We start from the raw sequence: 21606 nt of genomic DNA, 5'->3' as shown, positions 1-21606 counted from the left end.
CACACAAATTGGTATCTTCAAAAAGACCAACCAAGTATGCTTCACTTGCTTCTTGTAGAGCCATAACAGCAGAACTTTGGAAACGTAGATCAGTTTTGAAATCTTGCGCTATTTCACGAACCAAGCGCTGGAATGGCAATTTGCGTATCAATAATTCGGTACTCTTTTGATAGCGACGAATCTCACGCAACGCCACTGTACCTGGACGATAACGATGTGGCTTTTTAACTCCACCAGTTGCTGGTGCACTTTTGCGTGCAGCTTTTGTCGCCAATTGTTTACGTGGTGCCTTTCCACCAGTCGATTTTCGGGCTGTTTGCTTTGTACGAGCCATTTTTCACTACTCACTTTATTATTTTCTCACACTTGAACACTATAGAACACTGTACACTGTACCTATAACAAATTGTATGACGTTCACATCTTAAGTAGCAATTTCAACTAATACGTTTCACAAGTCCATGTATTATGTAGGCATGTGTTGAAGCGAGATAGATGTATGGTGTACCTTTTGTCTTGGGTATTGCAGTTGTGAGATTTTGGTATAAATAGATGTGCTCTCGCTTCTGTTATTTCATTGGTGGTGAAGTGTTACAGTGTTAAAGTGTTAAATTCTTACTTGTGCAAATAGTAAATATCAAAAAATGACTGGTCGCGGCAAAGGTGGTAAAGGTTTGGGAAAAGGTGGTGCCAAACGCCATCGCAAAGTTTTACGTGATAACATCCAAGGTATCACTAAACCAGCTATTCGACGTTTAGCTCGTCGTGGTGGTGTAAAACGTATATCTGGTTTGATATATGAAGAAACTCGTGGTGTTTTAAAAGTATTTTTGGAGAATGTTATCCGTGATGCAGTTACCTATACTGAACATGCCAAAAGGAAAACAGTTACAGCTATGGATGTTGTGTACGCTTTAAAGAGACAAGGCCGTACTTTATACGGTTTCGGCGGTTAAATAATTTCTTGCGTACATATTTAAAAAACGGTCCTTTTCAGGACCACAATATTCTTTTAACAAAGATTCAAAATTTTGTACAATTAAAATTTTAAACAAACTCACAATTCTGTTGTGATTCTATATTTGATGTGCATGAGTACATATGTACATTCTCATTATACAATTAACACGTTCGCGGACGTGAATGCTATAGCATTCAAATTTTAAAGCCAAGTTTTATTCATTTAATTTCATGTAACTTTAAGTTTTTGTAATTAATATACATTTTAAAGTAATGACCACTTGATTCATTAAGTACTTTCATATAACAGTTAAAATACGATATTCTGACTACAGTTATAATACATGTGTAATCAGATTTAGGATATTACAACTAGTTTCAAAAATAATTGCCTATCTATTTTTGCAGCTTCCTGAATTTTTAAGTGTCCGCGAACGTGTTAAATAGATTATGGCTGTATTTTAACACCCAGGCCTCTAGCCTGATATATTTAATTGTTAAATAATTTTTTTCGCTACATAAATACAACTTTTTAAAAATATATATGTAGTTAAAATTATATTTTCATATTTATATTTATTTCTTTAACTTTGGAATACAATCATACTCTTACTACCTTTGCCTTTTGCCTTCGCCAAGCATACAAGTTGTATACGTGTATGTAAGCACGTATGTATGTACATATGGGAATTTTGTACCTTGCTTTGACATATATTGCAAACTTTTTAAAGAAAAAGTTAAATTTTTTTATAAAGTAAAATAATATTTAATTAATTAAATAAAAAATTTTGTATGCACACATATATATATATATATATATATATACATATTTAAAAATGCGATTGATTAGTGAATATTTGCATTAATATAAAAAAATTAAATATTATATTAAAATAATTCACATTAGTGAAATTTATTTATTTCATTACCATCACTCATTTCAACCAAAATTAAAGTTTTCAATATTCATCAAAATATTGGATTATTTCATGCATCCAACTAACGCCACTGAGAATTGCTCTGGTGATACCATGGAGATATTTAATTTTATTTTTTCAAGCATATTATTTTAAGTAATATATAAAATAAACTGTTCAGATGATTGATAATTTGATATATTTTATATTTTCAATAGTAATAATTGATTTATATTAAGGAGTTTTAAGAAAATCGACTAAAACTAGCGAAAATGTAATATTTTGAGTACAAAGTTTCGACTAAAACACTCGTTACAAGAAAAATATTGACTTTATTCCAATTTAAGTATATTGATATGGAAGTGATACATGCATACTATCGTTATAGATATTCATTTGTTGAATTAGTAAATTCAGTGAATTTTAGTGAATTAAATAAATCTTAAAGTTTGTCATATAGCAGCACTAAATAGCACTGGAACGTGAAAATTTGATTATCATCTTTTCGCTCTGCTTCTCAAATTTTAAACCGAGTTAAACAACATATTGAATTCCAGAAATTATCTTTATTTACCAGTGCTCTATTGGTGTAGTGCGTACAGTGCATAAAGTGAGTGAAGTGTTTAAAGTGAGGTTTTAATCTACAATATATAAATAAAGATGTCTGATTCAGTTGCTGTTGTGAATGTAAGCTCCCCAGTAGCTACTGCTGCTACTATTGCTGAAAAAAAAGTTGTTGCCAAAAAGGTTAAGGCAGCTAAACCCAAAAAGCCGTCGGTTGCCCCTACCCATCCACCAACACAACAAATGGTCGACGCATCAATTAAGAATTTAAAGGAACGTGGCGGTTCATCACTTTTGGCGATTAAGAAATATATTAGTGCGACATACAAATGTGATGCCCAAAAATTGGCACCATTCATTAAACGCTATTTGAAATCGGCTGTTACAAGTGGCAAATTAATTCAAACCAAAGGAAAAGGTGCGTCCGGTTCATTCAAACTATCAGTTGCAGCTAGTAAATCAAGCGAGGGAAAATTGAAATCAAAAGCCGTAAAATCAGCAGAGAAGGTTAAGGCTAAAAAGAAGGCAGCAGATAGTGGTGCATCAAAGAAAAAATCATTGAGTAAAGTCAAAAAGGCGGCAAGTGGTGAGAAAAAGGTAAAAAAATCTGTTGCCAGTAAGAAAACAGCTGAAAAGAAGAAAACTGAAAAGGCTAAGGCGAAAGATGCAAAAAAGGGTGGTGCATTAAAAGTGAAACCAACTAAAGCCAAATCTGCAACTGCTAAGCCAAAAGCAGCTAAAGCAAAAGCAACTGCTGCTAAATCCAAGAAGTCTGCATCGAATAAAAAGCCAGCCGCAAAAAAACCTACAGCAGCAGGTAAAAAGTAAATAATTTACGGTGTTTGTAAGTGAGTTACAAACGGAACCTCATGGTTAATTAATAATAAGCCCTTTTCAGGGCTACAAAATCTCTTAACAAAAAGATCAAAAGTGAATTTATTCCTTACAGTGTGTAGAAAACATTTAAAAATTAAAAACCAAGTAGTTCAACAAACCAATATCATATTTAATAGACTAATGAAACCATATGAACATAGCTCTGGTATTCTTCAATATTAAGGAATTTTAAAATTAATTTCAATGTGCATACATACATACATATGTATGTATGTAGAGATATTAATGAAGACATTTTCTCATTCTCTTTGTTAATTTATATTTTGTGGCCCTGAAAAGGGCCTTGTTTGGTCAATCATTTATATACCATTAGTTCAGTTGGAAAAATTATTTGGAACTGGTATATTTGGTAACAGCTTTGGTACCTTCACTGACGGCATGTTTGGCCAATTCACCGGGCAAGAGTAAACGTACAGCAGTTTGAATTTCGCGACTGGTGATGGTTGAACGTTTGTTATAGTGAGCTAAACGCGACGCTTCCGCAGCAATGCGCTCAAAGATGTCATTCACAAAACTATTCATAATGCTCATGGCCTTGGATGAAATACCGGTATCAGGATGTACTTGTTTCAACACTTTATAGATGTAGATAGCATAACTTTCCTTCCTCTTACGCTTCTTTTTCTTATCATTTTTAGTAATATTCTTTTGAGCCTTACCGGCTTTCTTTGCTGCTTTTCCACTAGTTTTTGGCGGCATTTTAATTTCTTCACAACTTTGATGATTTTATGATTTTATTTTCACTCACACTATTTGTCACTTATTATACCTACCATGTGTCGTGTGCAGGCTTAAGTGTATATTTTCCGACCAACTCTTCGGCGAGACAATACGAAGTAGTAGTACACGCACGATGATCAACAGCACAGTATAAGGGTTGGTGCTCAGCATAGCGAGAAAGTATATAAGCAGCGCACATTTTGTGTATCAGTGAATAGTGTGCTTATACATTGAGTATAATACAGTACAGTGCTCTTTAGTGTAGTGAAGTGAACAATCTATAAGAGTGAAAATGTCAGGTCGCGGTAAAGGTGGTAAAGTTAAGGGAAAGGCAAAGTCCCGTTCAAATCGTGCTGGTCTTCAATTTCCAGTTGGTCGTATTCATCGTTTGTTGCGCAAAGGCAATTATGCTGAGCGTGTTGGTGCCGGTGCTCCAGTTTATCTAGCTGCAGTTATGGAATATTTAGCAGCTGAAGTTCTTGAATTGGCTGGTAATGCTGCTCGTGATAACAAAAAGACAAGAATCATCCCACGTCATTTACAATTGGCCATTCGCAACGATGAAGAATTAAATAAATTGTTGTCCGGCGTAACTATTGCTCAAGGTGGTGTTTTGCCTAATATTCAAGCTGTACTTTTGCCAAAGAAGACCGAAAAGAAAGCATAAAGTGAAAAATATAGGCGAATTATAATTATAAATACCGACGCAAACAAACCGTCCTTTTCAGGACGACAAAATACATTTACAAAGAGATTTAAATAATTTCTCACTAAATGTGTTATTTTTTCATACATATTATCGAATGTGAATAGACGCATGTATATTTGCGCCAAAACTGCGGCATATAAACTGGTTATGTATACATATTCATTCATACATGTGTATACATTCCTACAGACTGTACTAAAAAACGCTCGTGTATAAATGATGTGGAGTAGATAAAGAAATGCATATGTATGTTTGTACTACGTACATTAACGAAAACACAAAAATATCATATATGTTTACGCATAAATATTCCAACAAAATGTTTGATCTTTTTCGTTAAACAAATTGTGGTCCCGAAAAGGACCGTTTTTTTTATAATAGTTTTCTTATTCATTTAATATTCTTAATAAAGAACGTGGCATCCCATTAGGTGTATTATATGTTTATACATATTACCGAATTGCGCCAAAATTGCTGCTTATAAACTGGTTATGTGTGCATATACCTACATAAACGTGTATACATGCATGCCAACTATACTTAAAAGCACACGAGTAGAAACGATATGGAGTAGATAAAGAACTGTATAGGTATGTACTATGTACATACATTTACGAAAACACAAAAATATCTACACATAGAGGCTATTCGTAAATTCATCACTGCGCTGCATAATATGATTATTCTGCACTGCCACTGCTAATCAGCACACATCTGTTGCATCAGCCATTTTTATGATTTGTGTTTTGCTACTATTTGCGCACAATATACTGCATTGTTGCATTTTCGACCACTTATGAGTTGCGGTGTTGCCAATTTTTGCATTTACGAACAGGCCCATATATATGCATAAATATTTCAATAAAATTTTTCATCTTTTTCGTTTAACAAATTGTGGTCCTGAAAAGGACCGTTTTTTCGTAAGTTTTCTTATTGATTTAAGCACGTTCACCACGAATACGTCTAGCCAATTGAATATCTTTTGGCATAATTGTAACACGCTTAGCATGGATGGCACACAAATTGGTATCTTCAAAAAGACCAACCAAGTATGCTTCACTTGCTTCTTGTAGAGCCATAACAGCAGAACTTTGGAAACGTAGATCAGTTTTGAAATCTTGCGCTATTTCACGAACCAAGCGCTGGAATGGCAATTTGCGTATCAATAATTCGGTACTCTTTTGATAGCGACGAATCTCACGCAACGCCACTGTACCTGGACGATAACGATGTGGCTTTTTAACTCCACCAGTTGCTGGTGCACTTTTGCGTGCAGCTTTTGTCGCCAATTGTTTACGTGGTGCCTTTCCACCAGTCGATTTTCGGGCTGTTTGCTTTGTACGAGCCATTTTTCACTACTCACTTTATTATTTTCTCACACTTGAACACTATAGAACACTGTACACTGTACCTATAACAAATTGTATGACGTTCGCATCTTAAGTAGCAATTTCAACTAATACGTTTCACAAGTCCATGTATTATGTAGGCATGTGTTGAAGCGAGATAGATGTATGGTGTACCTTTTGTCTTGGGTATTGCAGTTGTGAGATTTTGGTATAAATAGATGTGCTCTCGCTTCTGTTATTTCATTGGTGGTGAAGTGTTACAGTGTTAAAGTGTTAAATTCTTACTTGTGCAAATAGTAAATATCAAAAAATGACTGGTCGCGGCAAAGGTGGTAAAGGTTTGGGAAAAGGTGGTGCCAAACGCCATCGCAAAGTTTTACGTGATAACATCCAAGGTATCACTAAACCAGCTATTCGACGTTTAGCTCGTCGTGGTGGTGTAAAACGTATATCTGGTTTGATATATGAAGAAACTCGTGGTGTTTTAAAAGTATTTTTGGAGAATGTTATCCGTGATGCAGTTACCTATACTGAACATGCCAAAAGGAAAACAGTTACAGCTATGGATGTTGTGTACGCTTTAAAGAGACAAGGCCGTACTTTATACGGTTTCGGCGGTTAAATAATTTCTTGCGTACATATTTAAAAAACGGTCCTTTTCAGGACCACAATATTCTTTTAACAAAGATTCAAAATTTTGTACAATTAAAATTTTAAACAAACTCACAATTCTGTTGTGATTCTATATTTGATGTGCATGAGTACATATGTACATTCTCATTATACAATTAACACGTTCGCGGACGTGAATGCTATAGCATTCAAATTTTAAAGCCAAGTTTTATTCATTTAATTTCATGTAACTTTAAGTTTTTGTAATTAATATACATTTTAAAGTAATGACCACTTGATTCATTAAGTACTTTCATATAACAGTTAAAATACGATATTCTGACTACAGTTATAATACATGTGTAATCAGATTTAGGATATTACAACTAGTTTCAAAAATAATTGCCTATCTATTTTTGCAGCTTCCTGAATTTTTAAGTGTCCGCGAACGTGTTAAATAGATTATGGCTGTATTTTAACACCCAGGCCTCTAGCCTGATATATTTAATTGTTAAATAATTTTTTTCGCTACATAAATACAACTTTTTAAAAATATATATGTAGTTAAAATTATATTTTCATATTTATATTTATTTCTTTAACTTTGGAATACAATCATACTCTTACTACCTTTGCCTTTTGCCTTCGCCAAGCATACAAGTTGTATACGTGTATGTAAGCACGTATGTATGTACATATGGGAATTTTGTACCTTGCTTTGACATATATTGCAAACTTTTTAAAGAAAAAGTTAAATTTTTTTATAAAGTAAAATAATATTTAATTAATTAAATAAAAAATTTTGTATGCACACATATATATATATATATATATATATACATATTTAAAAATGCGATTGATTAGTGAATATTTGCATTAATATAAAAAAATTAAATATTATATTAAAATAATTCACATTAGTGAAATTTATTTATTTCATTACCATCACTCATTTCAACCAAAATTAAAGTTTTCAATATTCATCAAAATATTGGATTATTTCATGCATCCAACTAACGCCACTGAGAATTGCTCTGGTGATACCATGGAGATATTTAATTTTATTTTTTCAAGCATATTATTTTAAGTAATATATAAAATAAACTGTTCAGATGATTGATAATTTGATATATTTTATATTTTCAATAGTAATAATTGATTTATATTAAGGAGTTTTAAGAAAATCGACTAAAACTAGCGAAAATGTAATATTTTGAGTACAAAGTTTCGACTAAAACACTCGTTACAAGAAAAATATTGACTTTATTCCAATTTAAGTATATTGATATGGAAGTGATACATGCATACTATCGTTATAGATATTCATTTGTTGAATTAGTAAATTCAGTGAATTTTAGTGAATTAAATAAATCTTAAAGTTTGTCATATAGCAGCACTAAATAGCACTGGAACGTGAAAATTTGATTATCATCTTTTCGCTCTGCTTCTCAAATTTTAAACCGAGTTAAACAACATATTGAATTCCAGAAATTATCTTTATTTACCAGTGCTCTATTGGTGTAGTGCGTACAGTGCATAAAGTGAGTGAAGTGTTTAAAGTGAGGTTTTAATCTACAATATATAAATAAAGATGTCTGATTCAGTTGCTGTTGTGAATGTAAGCTCCCCAGTAGCTACTGCTGCTACTATTGCTGAAAAAAAAGTTGTTGCCAAAAAGGTTAAGGCAGCTAAACCCAAAAAGCCGTCGGTTGCCCCTACCCATCCACCAACACAACAAATGGTCGACGCATCAATTAAGAATTTAAAGGAACGTGGCGGTTCATCACTTTTGGCGATTAAGAAATATATTAGTGCGACATACAAATGTGATGCCCAAAAATTGGCACCATTCATTAAACGCTATTTGAAATCGGCTGTTACAAGTGGCAAATTAATTCAAACCAAAGGAAAAGGTGCGTCCGGTTCATTCAAACTATCAGTTGCAGCTAGTAAATCAAGCGAGGGAAAATTGAAATCAAAAGCCGTAAAATCAGCAGAGAAGGTTAAGGCTAAAAAGAAGGCAGCAGATAGTGGTGCATCAAAGAAAAAATCATTGAGTAAAGTCAAAAAGGCGGCAAGTGGTGAGAAAAAGGTAAAAAAATCTGTTGCCAGTAAGAAAACAGCTGAAAAGAAGAAAACTGAAAAGGCTAAGGCGAAAGATGCAAAAAAGGGTGGTGCATTAAAAGTGAAACCAACTAAAGCCAAATCTGCAACTGCTAAGCCAAAAGCAGCTAAAGCAAAAGCAACTGCTGCTAAATCCAAGAAGTCTGCATCGAATAAAAAGCCAGCCGCAAAAAAACCTACAGCAGCAGGTAAAAAGTAAATAATTTACGGTGTTTGTAAGTGAGTTACAAACGGAACCTCATGGTTAATTAATAATAAGCCCTTTTCAGGGCTACAAAATCTCTTAACAAAAAGATCAAAAGTGAATTTATTCCTTACAGTGTGTAGAAAACATTTAAAAATTAAAAACCAAGTAGTTCAACAAACCAATATCATATTTAATAGACTAATGAAACCATATGAACATAGCTCTGGTATTCTTCAATATTAAGGAATTTTAAAATTAATTTCAATGTGCATACATACATACATATGTATGTATGTAGAGATATTAATGAAGACATTTTCTCATTCTCTTTGTTAATTTATATTTTGTGGCCCTGAAAAGGGCCTTGTTTGGTCAATCATTTATATACCATTAGTTCAGTTGGAAAAATTATTTGGAACTGGTATATTTGGTAACAGCTTTGGTACCTTCACTGACGGCATGTTTGGCCAATTCACCGGGCAAGAGTAAACGTACAGCAGTTTGAATTTCGCGACTGGTGATGGTTGAACGTTTGTTATAGTGAGCTAAACGCGACGCTTCCGCAGCAATGCGCTCAAAGATGTCATTCACAAAACTATTCATAATGCTCATGGCCTTGGATGAAATACCGGTATCAGGATGTACTTGTTTCAACACTTTATAGATGTAGATAGCATAACTTTCCTTCCTCTTACGCTTCTTTTTCTTATCATTTTTAGTAATATTCTTTTGAGCCTTACCGGCTTTCTTTGCTGCTTTTCCACTAGTTTTTGGCGGCATTTTAATTTCTTCACAACTTTGATGATTTTATGATTTTATTTTCACTCACACTATTTGTCACTTATTATACCTACCATGTGTCGTGTGCAGGCTTAAGTGTATATTTTCCGACCAACTCTTCGGCGAGACAATACGAAGTAGTAGTACACGCACGATGATCAACAGCACAGTATAAGGGTTGGTGCTCAGCATAGCGAGAAAGTATATAAGCAGCGCACATTTTGTGTATCAGTGAATAGTGTGCTTATACATTGAGTATAATACAGTACAGTGCTCTTTAGTGTAGTGAAGTGAACAATCTATAAGAGTGAAAATGTCAGGTCGCGGTAAAGGTGGTAAAGTTAAGGGAAAGGCAAAGTCCCGTTCAAATCGTGCTGGTCTTCAATTTCCAGTTGGTCGTATTCATCGTTTGTTGCGCAAAGGCAATTATGCTGAGCGTGTTGGTGCCGGTGCTCCAGTTTATCTAGCTGCAGTTATGGAATATTTAGCAGCTGAAGTTCTTGAATTGGCTGGTAATGCTGCTCGTGATAACAAAAAGACAAGAATCATCCCACGTCATTTACAATTGGCCATTCGCAACGATGAAGAATTAAATAAATTGTTGTCCGGCGTAACTATTGCTCAAGGTGGTGTTTTGCCTAATATTCAAGCTGTACTTTTGCCAAAGAAGACCGAAAAGAAAGCATAAAGTGAAAAATATAGGCGAATTATAATTATAAATACCGACGCAAACAAACCGTCCTTTTCAGGACGACAAAATACATTTACAAAGAGATTTAAATAATTTCTCACTAAATGTGTTATTTTTTCATACATATTATCGAATGTGAATAGACGCATGTATATTTGCGCCAAAACTGCGGCATATAAACTGGTTATGTATACATATTCATTCATACATGTGTATACATTCCTACAGACTGTACTAAAAAACGCTCGTGTATAAATGATGTGGAGTAGATAAAGAAATGCATATGTATGTTTGTACTACGTACATTAACGAAAACACAAAAATATCATATATGTTTACGCATAAATATTCCAACAAAATGTTTGATCTTTTTCGTTAAACAAATTGTGGTCCCGAAAAGGACCGTTTTTTTTATAATAGTTTTCTTATTCATTTAATATTCTTAATAAAGAACGTGGCATCCCATTAGGTGTATTATATGTTTATACATATTACCGAATTGCGCCAAAATTGCTGCTTATAAACTGGTTATGTGTGCATATACCTACATAAACGTGTATACATGCATGCCAACTATACTTAAAAGCACACGAGTAGAAACGATATGGAGTAGATAAAGAACTGTATAGGTATGTACTACATACATTTACGAAAACACAAAAATATCTACACATAGAGGCTATTCGTAAATTCATCACTGCGCTGCATAATATGATTATTCTGCACTGCCACTGCTAATCAGCACACATCTGTTGCATCAGCCATTTTTATGATTTGTGTTTTGCTACTATTTGCGCACAATATACTGCATTGTTGCATTTTCGACCACTTATGAGTTGCGGTGTTGCCAATTTTTGCATTTACGAACAGGCCCATATATATGCATAAATATTTCAATAAAATTTTTCATCTTTTTCGTTTAACAAATTGTGGTCCTGAAAAGGACCGTTTTTTCGTAAGTTTTCTTATTGATTTAAGCACGTTCACCACGAATACGTCTAGCCAATTGAATATCTTTTGGCATAATTGTAACACGCTTAGCATGGATGGCACACAAATTGGTATCTTCAAAAAGACCAACCAAGTATGCTTCACTTGCTTCTTGTAGAGCCATAACAGCAGAACTTTGGAAACGTAGATCAGTTTTGAAATCTTGCGCTATTTCACGAACCAAGCGCTGGAATGGCAATTTGCGTATCAATAATTCGGTACTCTTTTGATAGCGACGAATCTCACGCAACGCCACTGTACCTGGACGATAACGATGTGGCTTTTTAACTCCACCAGTTGCTGGTGCACTTTTGCGTGCAGCTTTTGTCGCCAATTGTTTACGTGGTGCCTTTCCACCAGTCGATTTTCGGGCTGTTTGCTTTGTACGAGCCATTTTTCACTACTCACTTTATTATTTTCTCACACTTGAACACTATAGAACACTGTACACTGTACCTATAACAAATTGTATGACGTTCACATCTTAAGTAGCAATTTCAACTAATACGTTTCACAAGTCCATGTATTATGTAGGCATGTGTTGAAGCGAGATAGATGTATGGTGTACCTTTTGTCTTGTGTATTGCAGTTGTGAGATTTTGGTATAAATAGATGTGCTCTCGCTTCTGTTATTTCATTGGTGGTGAAGTGTTACAGTGTTAAAGTGTTAAATTCTTACTTGTGCAAATAGTAAATATCAAAAAATGACTGGTCGCGGCAAAGGTGGTAAAGGTTTGGGAAAAGGTGGTGCCAAACGCCATCGCAAAGTTTTACGTGATAACATCCAAGGTATCACTAAACCAGCTATTCGACGTTTAGCTCGTCGTGGTGGTGTAAAACGTATATCTGGTTTGATATATGAAGAAACTCGTGGTGTTTTAAAAGTATTTTTGGAGAATGTTATCCGTGATGCAGTTACCTATACTGAACATGCCAAAAGGAAAACAGTTACAGCTATGGATGTTGTGTACGCTTTAAAGAGACAAGGCCGTACTTTATACGGTTTCGGCGGTTAAATAATTTCTTGCGTACATATTTAAAAAACGGTCCTTTTCAGGACCACAATATTCTTTTAACAAAGATTCAAAATTTTGTACAATTAAAATTTTAAACAAACTCACAATTCTGTTGTGATTCTATATTTGATGTGCATGAGTACATATGTACATTCTCATTATACAATTAACACGTTCGCGGACGTGAATGCTATAGCATTCAAATTTTAAAGCCAAGTTTTATTCATTTAATTTCATGTAACTTTAAGTTTTTGTAATTAATATACATTTTAAAGTAATGACCACTTGATTCATTAAGTACTTTCATATAACAGTTAAAATACGATATTCTGACTACAGTTATAATACATGTGTAATCAGATTTAGGATATTACAACTAGTTTCAAAAATAATTGCCTATCTATTTTTGCAGCTTCCTGAATTTTTAAGTGTCCGCGAACGTGTTAAATAGATTATGGCTGTATTTTAACACCCAGGCCTCTAGCCTGATATATTTAATTGTTAAATAATTTTTTTCGCTACATAAATACAACTTTTTAAAAATATATATGTAGTTAAAATTATATTTTCATATTTATATTTATTTCTTTAACTTTGGAATACAATCATACTCTTACTACCTTTGCCTTTTGCCTTCGCCAAGCATACAAGTTGTATACGTGTATGTAAGCACGTATGTATGTACATATGGGAATTTTGTACCTTGCTTTGACATATATTGCAAACTTTTTAAAGAAAAAGTTAAATTTTTTTATAAAGTAAAATAATATTTAATTAATTAAATAAAAAATTTTGTATGCACACATATATATATATATATATATATATACATATTTAAAAATGCGATTGATTAGTGAATATTTGCATTAATATAAAAAAATTAAATATTATATTAAAATAATTCACATTAGTGAAATTTATTTATTTCATTACCATCACTCATTTCAACCAAAATTAAAGTTTTCAATATTCATCAAAATATTGGATTATTTCATGCATCCAACTAACGCCACTGAGAATTGCTCTGGTGATACCATGGAGATATTTAATTTTATTTTTTCAAGCATATTATTTTAAGTAATATATAAAATAAACTGTTCAGATGATTGATAATTTGATATATTTTATATTTTCAATAGTAATAATTGATTTATATTAAGGAGTTTTAAGAAAATCGACTAAAACTAGCGAAAATGTAATATTTTGAGTACAAAGTTTCGACTAAAACACTCGTTACAAGAAAAATATTGACTTTATTCCAATTTAAGTATATTGATATGGAAGTGATACATGCATACTATCGTTATAGATATTCATTTGTTGAATTAGTAAATTCAGTGAATTTTAGTGAATTAAATAAATCTTAAAGTTTGTCATATAGCAGCACTAAATAGCACTGGAACGTGAAAATTTGATTATCATCTTTTCGCTCTGCTTCTCAAATTTTAAACCGAGTTAAACAACATATTGAATTCCAGAAATTATCTTTATTTACCAGTGCTCTATTGGTGTAGTGCGTACAGTGCATAAAGTGAGTGAAGTGTTTAAAGTGAGGTTTTAATCTACAATATATAAATAAAGATGTCTGATTCAGTTGCTGTTGTGAATGTAAGCTCCCCAGTAGCTACTGCTGCTACTATTGCTGAAAAAAAAGTTGTTGCCAAAAAGGTTAAGGCAGCTAAACCCAAAAAGCCGTCGGTTGCCCCTACCCATCCACCAACACAACAAATGGTCGACGCATCAATTAAGAATTTAAAGGAACGTGGCGGTTCATCACTTTTGGCGATTAAGAAATATATTAGTGCGACATACAAATGTGATGCCCAAAAATTGGCACCATTCATTAAACGCTATTTGAAATCGGCTGTTACAAGTGGCAAATTAATTCAAACCAAAGGAAAAGGTGCGTCCGGTTCATTCAAACTATCAGTTGCAGCTAGTAAATCAAGCGAGGGAAAATTGAAATCAAAAGCCGTAAAATCAGCAGAGAAGGTTAAGGCTAAAAAGAAGGCAGCAGATAGTGGTGCATCAAAGAAAAAATCATTGAGTAAAGTCAAAAAGGCGGCAAGTGGTGAGAAAAAGGTAAAAAAATCTGTTGCCAGTAAGAAAACAGCTGAAAAGAAGAAAACTGAAAAGGCTAAGGCGAAAGATGCAAAAAAGGGTGGTGCATTAAAAGTGAAACCAACTAAAGCCAAATCTGCAACTGCTAAGCCAAAAGCAGCTAAAGCAAAAGCAACTGCTGCTAAATCCAAGAAGTCTGCATCGAATAAAAAGCCAGCCGCAAAAAAACCTACAGCAGCAGGTAAAAAGTAAATAATTTACGGTGTTTGTAAGTGAGTTACAAACGGAACCTCATGGTTAATTAATAATAAGCCCTTTTCAGGGCTACAAAATCTCTTAACAAAAAGATCAAAAGTGAATTTATTCCTTACAGTGTGTAGAAAACATTTAAAAATTAAAAACCAAGTAGTTCAACAAACCAATATCATATTTAATAGACTAATGAAACCATATGAACATAGCTCTGGTATTCTTCAATATTAAGGAATTTTAAAATTAATTTCAATGTGCATACATACATACATATGTATGTATGTAGAGATATTAATGAAGACATTTTCTCATTCTCTTTGTTAATTTATATTTTGTGGCCCTGAAAAGGGCCTTGTTTGGTCAATCATTTATATACCATTAGTTCAGTTGGAAAAATTATTTGGAACTGGTATATTTGGTAACAGCTTTGGTACCTTCACTGACGGCATGTTTGGCCAATTCACCGGGCAAGAGTAAACGTACAGCAGTTTGAATTTCGCGACTGGTGATGGTTGAACGTTTGTTATAGTGAGCTAAACGCGACGCTTCCGCAGCAATGCGCTCAAAGATGTCATTCACAAAACTATTCATAATGCTCATGGCCTTGGATGAAATACCGGTATCAGGATGTACTTGTTTCAACACTTTATAGATGTAGATAGCATAACTTTCCTTCCTCTTACGCTTCTTTTTCTTATCATTTTTAGTAATATTCTTTTGAGCCTTACCGGCTTTCTTTGCTGCTTTTCCACTAGTTTTTGGCGGCATTTTAATTTCTTCACAACTTTGATGATTTTATGATTTTATTTTCACTCACACTATTTGTCACTTATTATACCTACCATGTGTCGTGTGCAGGCTTAAGTGTATATTTTCCGACCAACTCTTCGGCGAGACAATACGAAGTAGTAGTACACGCACGATGATCAACAGCACAGTATAAGGGTTGGTGCTCAGCATAGCGAGAAAGTATATAAGCAGCGCACATTTTGTGTATCAGTGAATAGTGTGCTTATACATTGAGTATAATACAGTACAGTGCTCTTTAGTGTAGTGAAGTGAACAATCTATAAGAGTGAAAATGTCAGGTCGCGGTAAAGGTGGTAAAGTTAAGGGAAAGGCAAAGTCCCGTTCAAATCGTGCTGGTCTTCAATTTCCAGTTGGTCGTATTCATCGTTTGTTGCGCAAAGGCAATTATGCTGAGCGTGTTGGTGCCGGTGCTCCAGTTTATCTAGCTGCAGTTATGGAATATTTAGCAGCTGAAGTTCTTGAATTGGCTGGTAATGCTGCTCGTGATAACAAAAAGACAAGAATCATCCCACGTCATTTACAATTGGCCATTCGCAACGATGAAGAATTAAATAAATTGTTGTCCGGCGTAACTATTGCTCAAGGTGGTGTTTTGCCTAATATTCAAGCTGTACTTTTGCCAAAGAAGACCGAAAAGAAAGCATAAAGTGAAAAATATAGGCGAATTATAATTATAAATACCGACGCAAACAAACCGTCCTTTTCAGGACGACAAAATACATTTACAAAGAGATTTAAATAATTTCTCACTAAATATGTTATTTTTTCATACATATTATCGAATGTGAATAGACGCATGTATATTTGCGCCAAAACTGCGGCATATAAACTGGTTATGTATACATATTCATTCATACATGTGTATACATTCCTACAGACTGTACTAAAAAACGCTCGTGTATAAATGATGTGGAGTAGATAAAGAAATGCATATGTATGTTTGTACTACGTACATTAACGAAAACACAAAAATATCATATATGTTTACGCATAAATATTCCAACAAAATGTTTGATCTTTTTCGTTAAACAAATTGTGGTCCCGAAAAGGACCGTTTTTTTTATAATAGTTTTCTTATTCATTTAATATTCTTAATAAAGAACGTGGCATCCCATTAGGTGTATTATATGTTTATACATATTACCGAATTGCGCCAAAATTGCTGCTTATAAACTGGTTATGTGTGCATATACCTACATAAACGTGTATACATGCATGCCAACTATACTTAAAAGCACACGAGTAGAAACGATATGGAGTAGATAAAGAACTGTATAGGTATGTACTACATACATTTACGAAAACACAAAAATATCTACACATAGAGGCTATTCGTAAATTCATCACTGCGCTGCATAATATGATTATTCTGCACTGCCACTGCTAATCAGCACACATCTGTTGCATCAGCCATTTTTATGATTTGTGTTTTGCTACTATTTGCGCACAATATACTGCATTGTTGCATTTTCGACCACTTATGAGTTGCGGTGTTGCCAATTTTTGCATTTACGAACAGGCCCATATATATGCATAAATATTTCAATAAAATTTTTCATCTTTTTCGTTTAACAAATTGTGGTCCTGAAAAGGACCGTTTTTTCGTAAGTTTTCTTATTGATTTAAGCACGTTCACCACGAATACGTCTAGCCAATTGAATATCTTTTGGCATAATTGTAACACGCTTAGCATGGATGGCACACAAATTGGTATCTTCAAAAAGACCAACCAAGTATGCTTCACTTGCTTCTTGTAGAGCCATAACAGCAGAACTTTGGAAACGTAGATCAGTTTTGAAATCTTGCGCTATTTCACGAACCAAGCGCTGGAATGGCAATTTGCGTATCAATAATTCGGTACTCTTTTGATAGCGACGAATCTCACGCAACGCCACTGTACCTGGACGATAACGATGTGGCTTTTTAACTCCACCAGTTGCTGGTGCACTTTTGCGTGCAGCTTTTGTCGCCAATTGTTTACGTGGTGCCTTTCCACCAGTCGATTTTCGGGCTGTTTGCTTTGTACGAGCCATTTTTCACTACTCACTTTATTATTTTCTCACACTTGAACACTATAGAACACTGTACACTGTACCTATAACAAATTGTATGACGTTCACATCTTAAGTAGCAATTTCAACTAATACGTTTCACAAGTCCATGTATTATGTAGGCATGTGTTGAAGCGAGATAGATGTATGGTGTACCTTTTGTCTTGGGTATTGCAGTTGTGAGATTTTGGTATAAATAGATGTGCTCTCGCTTCTGTTATTTCATTGGTGGTGAAGTGTTACAGTGTTAAAGTGTTAAATTCTTACTTGTGCAAATAGTAAATATCAAAAAATGACTGGTCGCGGCAAAGGTGGTAAAGGTTTGGGAAAAGGTGGTGCCAAACGCCATCGCAAAGTTTTACGTGATAACATCCAAGGTATCACTAAACCAGCTATTCGACGTTTAGCTCGTCGTGGTGGTGTAAAACGTATATCTGGTTTGATATATGAAGAAACTCGTGGTGTTTTAAAAGTATTTTTGGAGAATGTTATCCGTGATGCAGTTACCTATACTGAACATGCCAAAAGGAAAACAGTTACAGCTATGGATGTTGTGTACGCTTTAAAGAGACAAGGCCGTACTTTATACGGTTTCGGCGGTTAAATAATTTCTTGCGTACATATTTAAAAAACGGTCCTTTTCAGGACCACAATATTCTTTTAACAAAGATTCAAAATTTTGTACAATTAAAATTTTAAACAAACTCACAATTCTGTTGTGATTCTATATTTGATGTGCATGAGTACATATGTACATTCTCATTATACAATTAACACGTTCGCGGACGTGAATGCTATAGCATTCAAATTTTAAAGCCAAGTTTTATTCATTTAATTTCATGTAACTTTAAGTTTTTGTAATTAATATACATTTTAAAGTAATGACCACTTGATTCATTAAGTACTTTCATATAACAGTTAAAATACGATATTCTGACTACAGTTATAATACATGTGTAATCAGATTTAGGATATTACAACTAGTTTCAAAAATAATTGCCTATCTATTTTTGCAGCTTCCTGAATTTTTAAGTGTCCGCGAACGTGTTAAATAGATTATGGCTGTATTTTAACACCCAGGCCTCTAGCCTGATATATTTAATTGTTAAATAATTTTTTTCGCTACATAAATACAACTTTTTAAAAATATATATGTAGTTAAAATTATATTTTCATATTTATATTTATTTCTTTAACTTTGGAATACAATCATACTCTTACTACCTTTGCCTTTTGCCTTCGCCAAGCATACAAGTTGTATACGTGTATGTAAGCACGTATGTATGTACATATGGGAATTTTGTACCTTGCTTTGACATATATTGCAAACTTTTTAAAGAAAAAGTTAAATTTTTTTATAAAGTAAAATAATATTTAATTAATTAAATAAAAAATTTTGTATGCACACATATATATATATATATATATATATACATATTTAAAAATGCGATTGATTAGTGAATATTTGCATTAATATAAAAAAATTAAATATTATATTAAAATAATTCACATTAGTGAAATTTATTTATTTCATTACCATCACTCATTTCAACCAAAATTAAAGTTTTCAATATTCATCAAAATATTGGATTATTTCATGCATCCAACTAACGCCACTGAGAATTGCTCTGGTGATACCATGGAGATATTTAATTTTATTTTTTCAAGCATATTATTTTAAGTAATATATAAAATAAACTGTTCAGATGATTGATAATTTGATATATTTTATATTTTCAATAGTAATAATTGATTTATATTAAGGAGTTTTAAGAAAATCGACTAAAACTAGCGAAAATGTAATATTTTGAGTACAAAGTTTCGACTAAAACACTCGTTACAAGAAAAATATTGACTTTATTCCAATTTAAGTATATTGATATGGAAGTGATACATGCATACTATCGTTATAGATATTCATTTGTTGAATTAGTAAATTCAGTGAATTTTAGTGAATTAAATAAATCTTAAAGTTTGTCATATAGCAGCACTAAATAGCACTGGAACGTGAAAATTTGATTATCATCTTTTCGCTCTGCTTCTCAAATTTTAAACCGAGTTAAACAACATATTGAATTCCAGAAATTATCTTTATTTACCAGTGCTCTATTGGTGTAGTGCGTACAGTGCATAAAGTGAGTGAAGTGTTTAAAGTGAGGTTTTAATCTACAATATATAAATAAAGATGTCTGATTCAGTTGCTGTTGTGAATGTAAGCTCCCCAGTAGCTACTGCTGCTACTATTGCTGAAAAAAAAGTTGTTGCCAAAAAGGTTAAGGCAGCTAAACCCAAAAAGCCGTCGGTTGCCCCTACCCATCCACCAACACAACAAATGGTCGACGCATCAATTAAGAATTTAAAGGAACGTGGCGGTTCATCACTTTTGGCGATTAAGAAATATATTAGTGCGACATACAAATGTGATGCCCAAAAATTGGCACCATTCATTAAACGCTATTTGAAATCGGCTGTTACAAGTGGCAAATTAATTCAAACCAAAGGAAAAGGTGCGTCCGGTTCATTCAAACTATCAGTTGCAGCTAGTAAATCAAGCGAGGGAAAATTGAAATCAAAAGCCGTAAAATCAGCAGAGAAGGTTAAGGCTAAAAAGAAGGCAGCAGATAGTGGTGCATCAAAGAAAAAATCATTGAGTAAAGTCAAAAAGGCGGCAAGTGGTGAGAAAAAGGTAAAAAAATCTGTTGCCAGTAAGAAAACAGCTGAAAAGAAGAAAACTGAAAAGGCTAAGGCGAAAGATGCAAAAAAGGGTGGTGCATTAAAAGTGAAACCAACTAAAGCCAAATCTGCAACTGCTAAGCCAAAAGCAGCTAAAGCAAAAGCAACTGCTGCTAAATCCAAGAAGTCTGCATCGAATAAAAAGCCAGCCGCAAAAAAACCTACAGCAGCAGGTAAAAAGTAAATAATTTACGGTGTTTGTAAGTGAGTTACAAACGGAACCTCATGGTTAATTAATAATAAGCCCTTTTCAGGGCTACAAAATCTCTTAACAAAAAGATCAAAAGTGAATTTATTCCTTACAGTGTGTAGAAAACATTTAAAAATTAAAAACCAAGTAGTTCAACAAACCAATATCATATTTAATAGACTAATGAAACCATATGAACATAGCTCTGGTATTCTTCAATATTAAGGAATTTTAAAATTAATTTCAATGTGCATACATACATACATATGTATGTATGTAGAGATATTAATGAAGACATTTTCTCATTCTCTTTGTTAATTTATATTTTGTGGCCCTGAAAAGGGCCTTGTTTGGTCAATCATTTATATACCATTAGTTCAGTTGGAAAAATTATTTGGAACTGGTATATTTGGTAACAGCTTTGGTACCTTCACTGACGGCATGTTTGGCCAATTCACCGGGCAAGAGTAAACGTACAGCAGTTTGAATTTCGCGACTGGTGATGGTTGAACGTTTGTTATAGTGAGCTAAACGCGACGCTTCCGCAGCAATGCGCTCAAAGATGTCATTCACAAAACTATTCATAATGCTCATGGCCTTGGATGAAATACCGGTATCAGGATGTACTTGTTTCAACACTTTATAGATGTAGATAGCATAACTTTCCTTCCTCTTACGCTTCTTTTTCTTATCATTTTTAGTAATATTCTTTTGAGCCTTACCGGCTTTCTTTGCTGCTTTTCCACTAGTTTTTGGCGGCATTTTAATTTCTTCACAACTTTGATGATTTTATGATTTTATTTTCACTCACACTATTTGTCACTTATTATACCTACCATGTGTCGTGTGCAGGCTTAAGTGTATATTTTCCGACCAACTCTTCGGCGAGACAATACGAAGTAGTAGTACACGCACGATGATCAACAGCACAGTATAAGGGTTGGTGCTCAGCATAGCGAGAAAGTATATAAGCAGCGCACATTTTGTGTATCA

At 33.5% G+C, this 21606-nt stretch overlaps 3 protein-coding genes across 3 annotated transcripts; 2 read left to right on the top strand and 1 right to left on the bottom strand.

Moving 5' to 3' along the window:
* The first annotated feature begins 594 nt into the window (after nucleotides 1-594).
* LOC128864644 (uncharacterized) lies at nucleotides 595-6761 on the top strand. Its single transcript, XM_054104400.1, has 2 exons — nucleotides 595-944; nucleotides 6394-6761. Exons 1-2 carry the CDS (start codon nucleotides 645-647, stop codon nucleotides 6736-6738), a joined length of 645 nt encoding a protein of 214 aa, XP_053960375.1. The 5' UTR covers nucleotides 595-644; the 3' UTR covers nucleotides 6739-6761.
* A 5393-nt stretch (nucleotides 6762-12154) lies between these two features.
* On the top strand, nucleotides 12155-18294 carry LOC128864643 (uncharacterized). Its single transcript, XM_054104399.1, has 2 exons — nucleotides 12155-12504; nucleotides 17950-18294. The coding sequence occupies exons 1-2, from the start codon at nucleotides 12205-12207 to the stop codon at nucleotides 18292-18294; spliced, it is 645 nt and encodes a 214-aa protein (XP_053960374.1). The 5' UTR covers nucleotides 12155-12204.
* Nucleotides 18295-21002: 2708 nt separating this feature from the next.
* On the bottom strand, nucleotides 21003-21414 carry LOC128864383 (histone H2B). Its single transcript, XM_054104015.1, has one exon. The coding sequence runs from the start codon at nucleotides 21373-21375 to the stop codon at nucleotides 21004-21006; it is 372 nt and encodes a 123-aa protein (XP_053959990.1). The 5' UTR covers nucleotides 21376-21414; the 3' UTR covers nucleotide 21003.
* Nucleotides 21415-21606: the final 192 nt, after the last annotated feature.

This window comes from Anastrepha ludens, chromosome 5 (assembly GCF_028408465.1).
Source record: "Anastrepha ludens isolate Willacy chromosome 5, idAnaLude1.1, whole genome shotgun sequence".
NCBI classification, from domain to species: domain Eukaryota; kingdom Metazoa; phylum Arthropoda; class Insecta; order Diptera; family Tephritidae; genus Anastrepha; species Anastrepha ludens.
This window is presented reverse-complemented; position numbering and strand designations above follow the sequence as displayed.